Consider the following 15,337-nt stretch of genomic DNA (forward strand, 5'->3'; position numbering starts at 1 on the left):
CTGGCCTCTACTCGCTGGAGTTCAGAAGGATGAGGGGAGAACCTCATTGAAACTTACTGAATCAATTAAAGGCCTGGATAGAGTGGATGAGGAGAGGATGTTTCCCCTAGTAGAAGAGTCTAGGATCAGAGGCCAGAACCTCAGAATAAAAGGACGTCGAGGAGGAATGTTGTTAGTCAGAGGGTGGTGAATCTGTGGAATTCATTGACAAGTCAATGGACATTTTTAAAGAGTAGATTTCTATTCCACCATTCAATCATGGCTGATCTATCTCTCCCTCCCAAATCCATTCTCATGCATTCTCCCCATAACCCCCGACACCCGTATTAACCAAGAATCCTTCTATCTCTGCCTTAAAAATATCCATTGACTTGGCCTCCACAGCCGTGGCAAAGAATTCCACAGATTTACCACCCTTTGATGAGATAAATTCCTCCTCATCTCCTTAAAAGAACGTCCTTTAATTCTGAGGCTGTGACCTCTGATCCTAGACTCTCCCACTAGTGGAAACATCCACTCCAGGCCTTTCACTATTCGGTAAGTTCCAATGTGGTCCTCCCTCATCCTTTCAAAATCCAGCGAGTACAGGCCCAGTGCCGTCAAAAGCTCATTATATGTTAACCCACTCATTCCTGGGATCATTCTAGTAAACGTCCTCTGGACCCTCTCCAACGCCAGCAAAGCCTTCCTCGGATAAGGGGCCTATGGGAATATGTTGAGAAGAAGGCAGCTTCGAGGAAGGAAGGTTCGGTGTGAAAGGCTATGGGCAGATGGAGGAGGGGAAGGACGAGGAATTAGAATCAGGATTTGTGTATCGGTTGAGTGAAACACACTGGAAAACAGTTGGAATGTTTCTCAGTTACTTCTTGTAAGAGAACCAGTTCATCATGTTTGACATTTTTCTCTTTAACATTTCTCCAGTACTTTTCCCTCCCGCCGCATCTTCATTCGAATACTCTGGTGACAGCTTCTCATTGTTCGCGATTTGTTCTCTGATCTCTGCCTCCTTCTTCACAGAGGTCAGTGCCTCAATTCGCCCAGTGAAGCCTGGCTTTGCTTCGTCTTTCTCACCCTGAATCAGGAGGTCAATATAAGCCGGGGTGGACAACGGGTTTGGTCTCAGGGCTATTTCTTCACGTCGTCTAATGCCCTGGGATAATTCTTGAATCAGCTCCAGAACTGTGTTCCCCACCTCAGCAAACTCCTGCTCAAGTGACTCCATAACCTTCTGCTGACTCATCTTCTCACCGTATGCCTTCTCATACTTTTTCTTCAGTTTGTTGTACGTCCTCTTCTCCTTTTTTGTTACACAGACATACCTATACTTTTCCCTTCGGTGTTTTTGTGCGGGACACTTCCCCGGACAGACTACACAATTTCCCCACCAGTCAATTGATGAACACCAGTGTTGGGAAATATAACTTCCACACGGACAGGGGTCGTGACAACTGTATTTACAAACCGTACAGTTGTTTATTAATGGACCATCGCTGCCAAGTTTCCTCTTTTTAATAACAGTCACATCGACCTCGTACTCAAAATCTTTATTTTGGTCCAGTTTGGACTGGTTTTGGTTCAGAACTTGTTGGGATTTTTTGAGCTCCTCTAATTTGGTCAGCTCTGCTTGGATCAGAGTCGGCAACCCGGCCACTACAGACTCCAGCTGGCTACGTGCCTTCAGAACCTCTTTGGTCAGGCACAGGCTCCTCGCCTGCATCGTGCTCAGAGTTGTGAAGAACTTCTTCACACTGTTTGTCCCCATCTTCCACAACACCTGGTTAAAGTCATTATCCTCTTCCCCGCTGTCGTCAGATCTCCACTCGTCACCAGAGGTCGGACACTGGGCATATATGGCACAATTGTTAAACTTGAAGTGTACTGGCAATCCCTTTTTGTCTTTAGGGCAGGGTACCTGGGCGGTTTTCAGGGCCTCCAGAACTGGGGAGCGCTGCCCGTCCGCGAACGTCACCAGTATCTGAATGTTCTCCGCGATATATTTGCCAAAAATGGAAAGCATGGAATCGAAGACATATTTCTGTGTCGGGGTCAGGCGAGCCAAGGAGGCTTGGACGACGAAACAGACCGCGTCGATCCGATCAACGCCCTGTGGGGAAGTGAAGAACTCACGGATGTGGTCAATGATCTGTCGATCTCGGCTGATGCCCCTGGTGTCCCCGAATCCTGGCGTGTCGATTATAGTCAGAGAGCAGTCGATGTTAAACCCTACCTGGTGGTGGAGATGGTAGGCAGTGATGGAGGATGTCTGGCTCTCAGCCTGGGATTTTCCCGTCTCCTCCTGTATTAACTGGTATCTGAAGTTGTCCCCCCACTCCACGCCCAAGATGTAGTTGATCATCCCGTTGATGAGGGTTGTCTTTCCTGACCCAGTTGCCCCCAGCACCATAATTGTCTTCATCTTGTGCGTAGTGGTGGGCTTTCCTAAGAAGCATTTCACAAGCTGCTTGGACTGATTAAACACCTCCCTTTCTAGGTTGAGCTTGTAAATGGAAGGGTTTCCTCTGGATATTTATTGAGCTTGTTCGAGAAGTTTCAGTGCAATTCTCTTTGGTCCATCTGAACTATCGTGGCATTGTCTGTTTTTTGTCTGAACCTGCTTCCATGATCCGTCCAATGCATCCATCGAAGGTTCTTCCTTGTATTCAGGTGGACTTGTCGGCCGGGTGGAGACCTTGTAGATCTCACTGGCCTTGCTGAACCCTACCTTGGTCACGGCTCTGTATCGGATGTGATATTCCTGGTGTGGCTCCAACCCAGATATCGTGAAGGAGTGGGATGTGTCAGGTGTATCTAGTATTGTCCATTTCTCCTGCTGGCTACCTCGAAACTCTATCTTGTAGCCCACAATCTCATCAGAACCATATGTGGGTGGCTCTAACTGCAGCGTCACACTGTCGTGTGTTGTCCCACTCGCTGTTGGTCTCTCAGGCTGAGACGGGAGTTCAAAGCAGCGGCTCCTCACAGTCCCTCCCCCGTACAGGTAAATAGATGCACCCACGTTACTGTCATCCTGTGCGGATCCAACAAGGAATTTTACTCTCTCGTTCCCACTGTTGGCTGTGGCAAAATCCCGGAACAGTCCGGATCGTTCCTTCATCTTCTCGGTTATGGACAATGTGTGAAACCAGCGCTCGCTGTGTTGTGTTGTACTGGCTTCGTCAGCAGGACGTGGCATCTGCATTTTCTCTGCTGTGAGAGATCGGAGGTAGTTGATTGCCTCCGTCAGGTAGAAATCCTCCTGATGCAGTGTTGTGAATGTGAAGCAGACCACGTAGTCTGTTACTGGATCCATCAACACTTCATGCAAGTCTCTCCTTGATTTCACAACAGGTATGTCTTTCATTATCCTGAGGCAAAGTCCCACAACCATCATCTCCCATTCCTTGTCATCCAGCCATGTGGTCAGTGCTTGGTGTTTAAATGGTGACTGCTCCCTGTTCTTCAGTATGTCCCTCAGCAACCCTTCCTCCTTCCCACCGCCCCGAATGGATGGCAAAACTCTGGCTAAGGTCCCTTGGAAAACCAGTTTGTACTCCAGACACATCTCTCGGAATTGAAGGATCCTGTCCTGGATCTCAGGAAACTGAACTGCGACACTGTCTTTCATCAGGTCATTGCACCTCATCGCGGCCTCACTGAGCTGTTCCAGGACACACTGGCAGTGATTGACCAGTCCCACCCTGATCTCCCTCACCATCTGGGCAGCTTTGGTGTTCAGTTTATTGAGAGGATGGAGCCAGACTGCGACGGGCACTGAATGTTCTCCACCTGGGCCCAGCAGGTGTGGGAGTGTTGCGTAGATATTGATGGCATCTCTGTAGGTGGTGGGATTGTTCTTCAGTGAGAAGTCCCCGTAAAAGGTGCAGCTAAACTTCTCGGTTTGAGAGCTCTGTTTTTCTGTCATATTTAGGGAGACCTCTCCCCCGATCGCAATCATAGGGAGACGTTTAATCATCAACTCCATGTTACCCTGAATATCTTGTATGTTCTCTGCTGAAGAAGTCATTCGATCAAACACAAAGAAGACCTGGGCCCCATACAGCACTGCTGTAATGACATGGGTGGCTGAGCCCTCATCAAACACACTCGGGTAGGTAATATTCTGTCTCCCTAAGTGACTCATTGTCAGTTGTTCAAACCTGGTTGTTGCTTTGTAGTGAAGGGTAACTCGTGCTTGTTGCTTTGATTCCTTCGTGTCTCTGAGATATTTTGCCGACCCTTTCACCTCCACTAACCCACACAGGAAACTAACTTTCAGTGATGCTGACACATTGAAGGCATTGGCTTTCTTCTCCATGGAGTCTGATGCAATGATGTGAAACTCAGTGCTGGGCTGGTCACGACAGTCAAGGTTGCTCTGCAGTGTCTGCAAGTCCCACAAGGTGATGCCTACAGGATAAATCAGTGATCAAAACTTAATAATGTGAAAATTACTCAAAGTTGAATATTATTCCTTCAGTAGATTCAATCTCTGTACAGGCTGTGCTTGGGCTGAAAGTACAACACTCTACACTCACTGGACTGTTCACATGAGTAATAGGTGCGGCTTGGTGGCATAGCGGTAGAGTAGCTGCCTTACAGCGCTTATACCGCCAGAGACCCGGGTTCAATCCTGACTACGGGTGCTGTCTGTGCAGTTTGTGTGCTCTCCCCGTGACTCCGTGGGTGTGCTCCGAGATCTTATGGTTCCTCCCGCACTCCAAAGATGTACAGGTTTGTAGGCTTGTTATAAATGTAACATTATTCCAAGTGTGTGCAGGGTAGTGTTAAGGGCCTGTCCCACTTTCTTGACCTAATTCACGACCTCTGCTGAGTTTGCCCTTGATTCATACTCGCAGCAAGGTCGTCACAAAGCCGTAGGAGGTTGTAGGTAGGTCATGGCAGGCCTTGATGCTAGTTGTAGGTACTCGTGGCATCAAGTAGGTCAGGCCGTTTTTCTAGCCTGATGAAAAATGTCCACAAGTAAAAAAGGTCGTGAATTAAGTCGTGAAAGTGTGACAGGCCCTTTAATGTGCAGGGACCATGGTCGGTGTGGACTCGGTGGGCCGAACGGCCTGTTTCTGAGCTGTATCTCTAAAACTAAACTAAAAATACATTGAGTGCTACAGTAACTCAGCGGGTCAGGAGGCAATTCTGGAGAACATGGATAGGCGGTGATTTGAATCGTGTTCAAATATTCTTCAAATATCCATGTTTAGTTTAGTTTAGAAATACAGCACGGAAACAGGCCCTTCGGCCCACCGGGCCAACGCCATCCAGCGATCCCCGCATACCAACACTATCCTGCACACACTAGGAACAATTTACAATTTTACTAAGCCAATTAACTTACAAAACTGCACGTCCTTGGAGTGTGGGAGGTAAACTGGAGATCTCGGAGAAAATTCACGCAGGTTACAGGGAGAATGTACAAACTCTGTACAGACAGCGCCCGTAGTCAGGATCGAACCTGGGTGTCCGGTGCTGTAAGGCAGCAACTCTACCGCTGCGCCACCGTGCCGCCCAATATTCAATCCACTGTATAAACTGGACTATTACTGACAAAGTTGTGGTCACCATTGTGAGATAGGTCAACTGAACTTATGGCCCTGCATTGACACCATTGTATCATAGAGTGATACAGCATGTAAAGAGACCTGACTTGTCCACATTGACAAACATGTCCCAGCTACACTAGTCCCACCAGACTGCGTTTGGCCCATACCCCTCCAAACCTGTCCTATCCATGTACCCGTTTAACTGTTTCTTAACCATTGGGATGGTCCCTGCCTCAACTACCTCCTCTGGTAACTTGTTCCATACATCCACCACCTGTTGTGTAAAAAAGTAACCTCTCAGATTCCTATCTTTTCCCCTTCACTTTAAACCTATGTCCTCTTGTCCTTGATTCCCCTACTCTGAGCAAGAGACTCTGTGCATCTACCCGATCTAATCCTCTCATGATTTTACACACCTGTATAAGATCTTCCCTCATATCAACCCATATCAGAGGGCATTTGAAAAAATCCCTCAGAAGTATAAATTCATTGAGTAGAAGGTATATCTGAATCCCACCACAACCAGAGAGTAGTCCTGAACCACTATCTACCTCATTGGTGACCCTTGGACCACCCTTAATCAGACTTTGCTGGCTTTACCTTGCACTATATGTTATTCCCTTATCACGTCTTTCGATTCACCTACTCTGGGCTCATGTGACTTCATGATTTGTGTGAAGACATTCCAGTACCTGGGATCAGAGCATCTGATCGGCAGTCGTACAGCATTCCCAACTGGAAAGGCCGGCCCAGACTGGCCAGTTGCAAGCACTCACTCATCACTAAACCGGACGTGGACAGTCAACAAAATCCAGTGATCTGAAATAGAACGAGAAATAAAATATGAAGATGAATCCACTCGACGTACGGCTTTTTAAGATGTGACCAAAAAGGTTTAGTTTAGAGATACAGTGCGGAAACAGGCCCTTCGGCTCACCGAGTCCGTGCCGGTCACGTTTCCCGCACACTAAGGGCCTGTCCCACTGTACGAGGTAATTCAAGAGCTCGCCCGAGTTTAAAAAAAATCAAACTCGTGGTAATAGAAGAATAGAATAGAATAGGTTTCTACGTAAGTAAGTACGTAGAATGTACGTAGCGGTACGTCAGAGCTCGGGACGTCTCTTAGCGGCTGGTAACACTAACGGCAGGTACTCGGGAAACGCGGTAAGCTCGTGAAGATTTTTCAACTTGTTGAAAAATGTTGACGAGAGACCCGAGTTCCCACGAGCGGCTATTACCGTAATTCTCCGAGTTCGAATCAGGGGAAACTCGGGAGAACTCTTGAATTACCTCGTACAGTGGGTTTTAGTGTGCGGGGATAATGAGAAACACTATCCTACACGTGCCAGGGTCAATTTACATTTATACCAAGATAATTCACCTATAAACCTGTAAATCTTAGGAGTGTGGGAGGAAACCGAAGATCTCGGAGAAAACCCACGCAGGTCACGGGAAGAACGCACAAACTCCGTACAGACAGCGCCCGTGGTCGGTATCGAATCCCGTGTTCATGTTGAGGGATGTTAACTATTGCACTGAGAATCACAGTATGTTTTTCATGTGGATGAAGGCCATTCTGCCCATTGAGTCCCTTCTAACTCTGGGTAAGAACAATCCATCTGGTCCCACATTCCCACCTTGAAAATTCCTTCCTTGCAGGAAGGAAATTTCAGCCAGACATCAGTCGCGGAATGTTGCTGACTGGCCCGCTCTACACTGCAGGAGTATGTGCTGAGGGATGTACTGTAGCTTGGTGCAGCCAACGCTAAGGCTCCATGGGGGAGGACCATTGTCTAGGGTCCTTCTGCTGCTGGACATTTGGGGGCAGAGTCCGGTGTAGATACCCCTCAAACAAGTGAAGGGAAACAAGGTGAAGATCATGACTGATAGGTGTAGTATTAGGCCATTTGGCCCGTCAAGTCGTCTCCGCCATTCTATCTCTCCCTAGTAACCCCATTCTCCTGCCTTCTCCCTTTAACCTTTGATACCCGTACTAATCAAGAATCTATCTCTACCTTAAATATATCCACTGACGTTGCCTCCAGAGCCTTTGGTGGCAAAGAATTCCACAGATTCACCACCCTCTGACGAAAGAAATTCCTCCTCATCTCCTTCCTAAAAGAACGTCCTTTAATTGCGTGACCGAGATATCAACATTATAAATCAATATCTCCCCCCACACATCCGGAGATCTGTTACTAAAAACATAAAGGTGCATCTGAAGTGACAAACGCAGAGACTGATGCAGGGCTGTGTTCTAACTGGAGCGGGTTTTTTTGCATTTCGAAAACAAGTGAAATCTATTGAAACAAAGTACTGAAGAAGGGTCTCGACACGAAACACCACCCATTCCTTCTCTCCAGAGATGGTATCTGAACCACTGAATTCCCCCAGCTTTTTATGTCTAAACCAGCATCTGCAGATCCTTCCTACGCATTCTCCAGAGATGCCGTCCGTCCCACTGAGTTACTCCAGCACCCTGTGTTTGTCTTTTGGTGCAAACCAGCATCTGCAGTTCCTGCCTACGCATAACATGTACCCTCATCGCTCAAAGCCCTGCTGCTATAAAATGCAACATGCTTTCAATACTTGCTGTACACCCTGTGGAGTTACTGTACACTGAGGCAAAGGTCCATTGTTAGTGCTGTGGTCAGGATAAACCACTGCCTTTAGCACTAAAACAACACACACACACAGATGGATGCACACACCCACTGTACAGATACCCTGATACATGAGCAGAACACAAAGTGCTGGAGGAACGGGGAGTATCTGGAAATGGACAGACGACATTTCGGGTCATAGAGTAATAGAATTTTACAGCGTGGAAACAGGCCCAACTTGCCCTCACCGGCTAACATGTCCCATCTACACTAGTTCCACCTGCCCGCATTTGGTCAATATCCCTCCAAACCTGTCCTATCCATGCATCCGTCTAAATGTTGCTTAAACACTGGATAGTCCTTGCCTCAACTACCTCCTCCGGCAGCTTGTTCCATACACCCACCACCCTTTGTGTGAAAATGTCACCCCTCAGGTTCCCATTAAATCACCCCCCCCCCCCCTCACCTTAAACCTATAATGTCTATAAAGACTTTGTGATAGGAGCAAATTAGGCAATTCGGACCATCCAGTCTACTTCGCCACTCAATGACGGCTGATCTATCTCTCCCCCCTAACCCCATTCTCCTGCCTTTTCCCCATAACCCCTGACACCCGTGCTCGGCATTTAACACAATCATCCCCTCCAAGCTGGTTACCAAACTCGCAGAACTGGGTCTCTGCGCATCCCTCTGCAATTGGATCCTCGACTTCCTAATTCACAGACCACAGTCTGTTCGTATTGGTGGAAATGTGTCAGCCTCGATAACAATCAGCACTGGAGCACCTCAAGGCTGCATGCTCAGCCCCTTGCTGTACTCACTCTATACTCATGACTGCGGGACTCATGACTGTGGGACGTATCACTGATGGGGATGAGTCAGAGTATAGAAGAGAGATCGGACAACTGTCCATATGGTGCCAGCGCAATAATCTGGCCCTCAACACCAGCAAAACCAAGGAATTGATTGTGGACTTTGGAAGGAGTAGGAGGGGAATCCACAGCCCCATTTATACCAATGGTTGAAAGGGTCAAGAGCTTCAAATTCCTGGGCGTGCACATCTCTGAAGATCTTTCCTGGTCCGAGAACACTAATGCAATTATCAAGAAAGCTCATCAGCGCCTCTACTTCCTGAGAAGATTACGGAGAGTTGGTTTGTCAAGGAAGACTCTCTCTAACTTCTACAGGTGCACAGTAGAGAGCATGCTGACCGGTTGCATCATGGCTTGGTTCGGCAATTTGAGCGCCCTGGAGAGGAAAAGACTACAAAAAGTAGTAAACACTGCCCAGTCCATCATCTTCCTTCCTGACCTTCCTTCCATCGAGGGGGTTTATCGTAGTCGCTGCCTCAAAAAGGCTGGCAGTATCATCAAAGACCCACACCATCCTGGCCACACACTCAGCTCCCTGCTACCTTCAGGTAGAAGGTACAGGAGCCTGAAGACTGCAACAACCAGGTTCAGGAATAGCTACTTCCCCACAGCCATCAGGCTATTAAACCTGGCTCGGACAAAACTCTGTTATTATTAACCCATTTTCTGTTATTTGCACTTCATCAGTATTTATCATGTGTGTATATATTTATATTATGGTATATGGACACACTTATCTGTTTTGTAGTAAATGCCTACTATGTTATGTGTGCTTAAGCAAAGCAAGAATTTCATTGTCATATACAGGGACACATGACAATAAACTCACTTGAACTTGAACCCATATAAACCTGTAAACGTGTAGGAAGGAACTGCCGATGTTGGTTTAAACTGAAGATCGACACAAAACGCTGGAGTAAATCAGCGGGGCAGGCAGCATCTGTGGATGGAAGGAATGGGAGACGTTTCGGGACGTGACCCTTCTTCAGACTGAGAGCCAGGGGAGAGGGAACACAGAGCTATGGAAGTTAAGGTGTTACAACGAGACAAAGGGGATGCAGATCATGGAACATGTGGAATAGATCGTTGTTAGCTAGTGTCACCGAGGCAGAGATAAAATGTAAACAGGGACTGACAGACTGGTCCGAGAACTGTGAAGGAGGGAGGGATGGTGAGCAAGAGATTCTTGAAGTTATCTAAGTTCCTCCAGCGTTTTATACATAAAAAGCTGGAGTAACTCAGCGGGACAGGCAACATCTCTAGAGAGAAGAAATGGGTGACGTTTCCGGTCGAGACCCCTTTGCTGAATATTCCCGCATGTTTTGTTTCTTGTCCATTCCTGGGACACGAACCTGCATCACTCACCGATCGAGGAAGCGGCCGTCTGCCTCTGTAAGGGGATTGCAGCGTTGGCGATGGGACGAATGGTCTTGCTTGGAGCTCCCCCTGGCACAATCAGTAGCAATGTTACAAAATTTTGAGATTTTAAAAATCAAGTCTGCAATTTATCCCATCAGATAAAGCATAAAAATAAGTTTAATTTGACACCTAATTCACTTTCATATCTCAAGTATTTAAAAAGTTATGGCCATTTTCATACTGGGAAATGAGCTTCTTGTTCCCTATTGATTTTCTATGGACATAACAAAAAAGCTGTGATCGTGAACAGTCAAAAGCCCATAACTTTCTTAAAAATTAAGAGAACTGAATGAAATTTTCAGTTATCATAGATTGAAGCATTCTGAAACAAATATAAAATAATCTTACTTGGATGACCTGAAATTAAAGCATATAATTAGTTAGTTACCTAATTGCAGCTAATTTCAGACTTCAATTACTAGATCTAAACATCTATCCATTTCTTAATAAATGATTAACATTTTTAAATAGCCTAAATGTCCAAATAATATTCACAAATAATTCACAATAAAACATGATTTTTAAATCTCATTTACATTAATTTATAGACCAAATGGAAGGAATTTAGTGTTTAATTGCTGTAAATTAAAGTCCATTTAAATCAGCTTTCCAGTGGGTTCCTGTGAACGCGCTGGTTTAGAACGTTCACATTGCGGTAGATTTGTGCCTCAAATGCCCAGAAAAATACTGCGGGATATAATGGGCCCAAAATGAGCTACTCGCAATATTAAACTTTGTATAAGGGATCTTTAGAAGCCCTTTTTAATGTAAAAATATACAGCCTACCTTCAATTATTTGCTCTATGAGACCCTGCGGTTGCTGGCGGTCGCGGGTTTAGAGATTGATTTTTAAACTACTATAACTATTATACGAGGCCTTTAAAACTAATAATAGCTTTTGCGACGGGGTCTTCCAGCGATTTTTCGTTAATAATTAACTAGGCTGAACATCTTCGATTTGAACAGCCTAGAGAAAATCGCGTTTTAAACCCGCCCCCCTCTAAACGGCGCCAAAATCGCGCACACCCGCAGCGGCAGATTTTCTACGACGCTTCAGGTTGGCTTTGCAACATACCTACAATCAGTGCTGAGTGCAGACAGAGAACCTCACTGGGCCGACACAACCCCGGCGCTAGGAGCTGAGATGTACCGAGACTCCTTTCAGCAAACACAAGTATCGACTCCCACGCCAGAGGCGATATCCGCAGAGAAATTCTCCACTCCCGAGATTGAAATGATTTCCGCGCAAAGTACGTGGCCACAAACGCGGTGCACACCAGATGCAGCAAGCTGGCTTGTAAATATAGGTTTCTTCAACTTTAAGTAACCTTGATTGGCCTCTCTCCACCCCCTTCCCCAGTTCACTGACTAATGCCACTATCCTGAGCAAAGATCCGATATCGGAACAAGACAGGCCACTCCTACTAAATGCAATGGGCTGACGTGTAGTACGCTACGGAGCAGAACGTGGGCATTGTTTTCGTCCATTTCAGTAACCGGAACTTACCCGACCCGACTCGAAGTGTAATCAACGTTGCGGGGGGAATAGTTTATGTGTGCGATATAGGGTTAGATTCATAATTCTTGTTAAATAATAACATTTGACTGGTAATTTTCTTTTTAAATTATTTTTAATTAATTTCTTTTTAATGGCTCTAAACTATGTTTGAGTTGATTTTGTAGTAACCGGAACCTACCCGACCCGACTCGCAGTGTAATCAACGTTGCGGGGGTAATTCTGTTAATTCTTGTTAAAGAATAATATGTTTATAAATTTTGACTGGTAATTTTCTTTTTTTTAATGTTTTTTAAATAATTTCTTTTTAAATGGCTCATATGCTGTGTTTGAGTTGATTTTGTAATTCTGTAATTCATTCATCTAATCGCACTGTTCACAACTGCAGTATTTGGGAAAATACTAGCAATATGAAGATTCCATTGCTCTAGCCCTGGAATGTTACTTAATGTTTTTGTGTCTATGGTCGTTTCTCAACAATAAAATGGGCCTGGTCTTCCCAATAGCCAGGAGTGGAATGAGATCTGTCTGTAATGGTGGGGTTATCTAAATTAAGTATTTCCCAAAATTAAATTTGTTTAAGCAAGATTTACAAATGATATATATCTTAAGGATGGTTTGATTCTGCGAGCATACAACTGATTAGATTGTGCTGGAAAGAACACACATTATGAATGTGATATAGATGTATATAATAATAAAACACACACATTTTCCATTTCTTCCGATTTTTATATCAAATGAAGAACTTTATTTCAGACTAGACAAGGGACAACATAAAATAAAAAAATATTGTAAACCTCCCCACAACTTCACTTTGGTGTCTTGGCCGTGCTGATCCGGGCCAGACTCTCTGCACACTGTGGAAGGAACATATTTTCGCTTTTATTGTGATTTATTTCTCTTTTAACACTGAATATCTGATAACGACACATTAGCAGCATATGGCACCAATATTGCACCAACCCACTCAATTTAAAATAATTCATAATAGAAATCCATTAACATGGTTAACACTTTATTTCTGATATGCATAGTAAGATTTACATAATTCACATTATTTTGTGCCCGAGATATACAGGGTTGCAGTGTTCAGCATATCAGCTAACCAGTGAAAGTGATGTACAATTCAACGTATGCAACACAATGATAGCCCCATCCCTGCTTACACCAAAGAGCAAAGTCCAACGTAGAGACAATAATAAATAAATCACCATTTGCATTGTTTTGCGCAGCTACCAAATCACAATTTCACACAATGTGCATAAGATGCCAGTTATTTGACAAATACTCCGCAGTTCGGTGGAGGAGATCATGTCGGCGAGTATTCTGGACACACTGTCGATATCTGAAATTACAGAAAATATCATGCAGTCAATATGTTCTTATTCTGCATTAAATAAAAGAGACGTAGAAAGAAAACGTCTCAGAAGTGATAAATCTGGCTGTAAATTCTTCTTCAGATGCGTTTATATGTATTGTATGTAAAAACCAATTTGAGAACCATGGGCGATTTAAAACATTTACAGCCAGAATTATCACTTCTGAAACTTTTTAGATGCCAAAGGAATCAAGAAAAAACACAAATAATGCCTTAGTTGATGAAATGCAGTGAGCAAACGGCCAATGTTCGCTAAGCACTCTGGCTGTTGTTGTCCCTTCAGCTCTCGCTTCTATCTACTGTAATTTCTCCTTACTTTTGGAATTCTGAAGTAAGCTAAATGTCTCTCACGCTTATCCTGATTTCCATAATTATTTACAGTGTGTCCTGTGAGTCACCGAGATGAGGAAAAACCTGTTCACCCAGAGAGTTGTGAATCGGTGGAATTCTCTGCCACAGAAGGCAGTGGAGGTCAATTCACTGGATGTTTTCAAGAGAGAGTTAGAAGAGGGGTCTCGACCCGAAACGTCACCCATTCCTTCTCTCCAGAGATGCTGCCTGTCCCGCTGAATATCTCCAACTTTCTGTATCTGTCTTCTGAGAGTTAGATGTATCTCTTAGAACTAACAGAATCAAGGGATATGGGGAGACAGCAGAATCGGGGTATTGATTTTGGATGATCAGTCATGATCATATTGAATGGCAGTGCTGCCTCGAAGGGCCGAATAGCCTACTCCTGCACCTATTTCTAGGTTTCTATGTCCTTTTGATTAATTTTTGTAGGAATTAACTTCAGAAGCTGGTAAACACTGAAGATAAACACAAAATGCTGGAGTAACTCAGCGGGACATGGAGCATCTCTGGAGAGAAGGAATGGGTGATGTTTCAGGTTGAGACCCTTCTTCAGACTCAGAGTCAGGGGAGAGGGAGACACAAAGATAAGGAAGGGTAAGGTGTGAAAATTACAGATCAAGTCAGGAAGGTGAAGTCACTCTGAAGAAGGGTCTCGACCCGAAACATCACCCATTCCTTCTCTTCAGAGATGCCTCCTATCCCGCTGAGTTCTTCCAGCATTTTGTGCTGAACCGCAGTCTAGTTTAGTTTAGAGATACAGGATGGAAACAGGCCCTTCGGCCCACCTAGTCTGCGCTGACCAGTGATCACCCTGTACACTAACACTATACTACACACACGAGGGACAATTTACAATTATACCAAGCCAATCTGCATACAAATCGTTAGGTCTGTCGTATGGGAGGAAACTTGAGCACCTGCAGAAAACCCACACAGGTCACAGGAAGAACCTAGTAACTCCGAACAGACAGCACTCGTAGTCTGGATTGAACCTGGGTCTCTGGCGCAGTGAGGCAGCAACTCTACCGCTGCGCCACCGTGCCACACAGTTGTGTGGGTTCAGTCACCCTCCACGCCCACAGTAATCGTTCGAGACTCAAGTTTCTTTCCTCATCAGTTTTTTTGGAGCACGGTGGTGCAGAGGTAGAGTTGCTGCCTCACAGCGCCAGAGACCTGGGTTCAATCCTGACTACAGGTGCTGTCTGTATGGAGTTTGTACGTTCTCCCCGTGACCGCATGGGTTTTCACTGAGATCTTTAGTCTTCTCCCACACTCCAAATACGTTCAGGTTTGTGGGTTGGTTGGCTTGGCATAAATATAAATGGCCCCTAGTGTGTGTAGGGTGGTGTTAATGTGCGTGGTTTGCTGGTCGGTGCGGACTCGGTAGGCTGAAGGGCCTGTTTCCGCGCTGTATCTCTAAACTGAAAAAAAATTCAACATTGAAAAGGAAACTAGCAGTTACCGCACAGTGGTTTGAGCTCACATAAAGCCACATAGTTCAGAAATTGCAGTGAAAAATAGACCGTGGATTTTGGAACAAAATATAGATATGGATGAGTTAGACAGAGCTCTTAAAGATAGTAGAGTCCAGGGATATGGGGAGAAGGCAGGAACGGGATACTGATTGTGGATGATCA

At 45.2% G+C, this 15,337-nt stretch overlaps 1 protein-coding gene across 1 annotated transcript; it reads right to left on the reverse strand.

Moving 5' to 3' along the window:
• Positions 1–2,527: 2,527 nt before the first annotated feature.
• Positions 2,528–6,368, reverse strand: LOC116990042 (stonustoxin subunit alpha-like). The gene is made up of 2 exons (XM_033047567.1): positions 6,248–6,368; positions 2,528–4,407 (listed from the first exon to the last, which is right to left on the reverse strand). Exons 1-2 carry the CDS (start codon positions 6,333–6,335, stop codon positions 2,528–2,530), a joined length of 1,968 nt encoding a protein of 655 aa, XP_032903458.1. The 5' UTR covers positions 6,336–6,368.
• Between the last annotated feature and the right edge of the window lie 8,969 nt (positions 6,369–15,337).

Source organism: Amblyraja radiata, chromosome 30 (genome assembly GCF_010909765.2).
Source record: "Amblyraja radiata isolate CabotCenter1 chromosome 30, sAmbRad1.1.pri, whole genome shotgun sequence".
In the NCBI taxonomy this organism is placed as follows: domain Eukaryota; kingdom Metazoa; phylum Chordata; class Chondrichthyes; order Rajiformes; family Rajidae; genus Amblyraja; species Amblyraja radiata.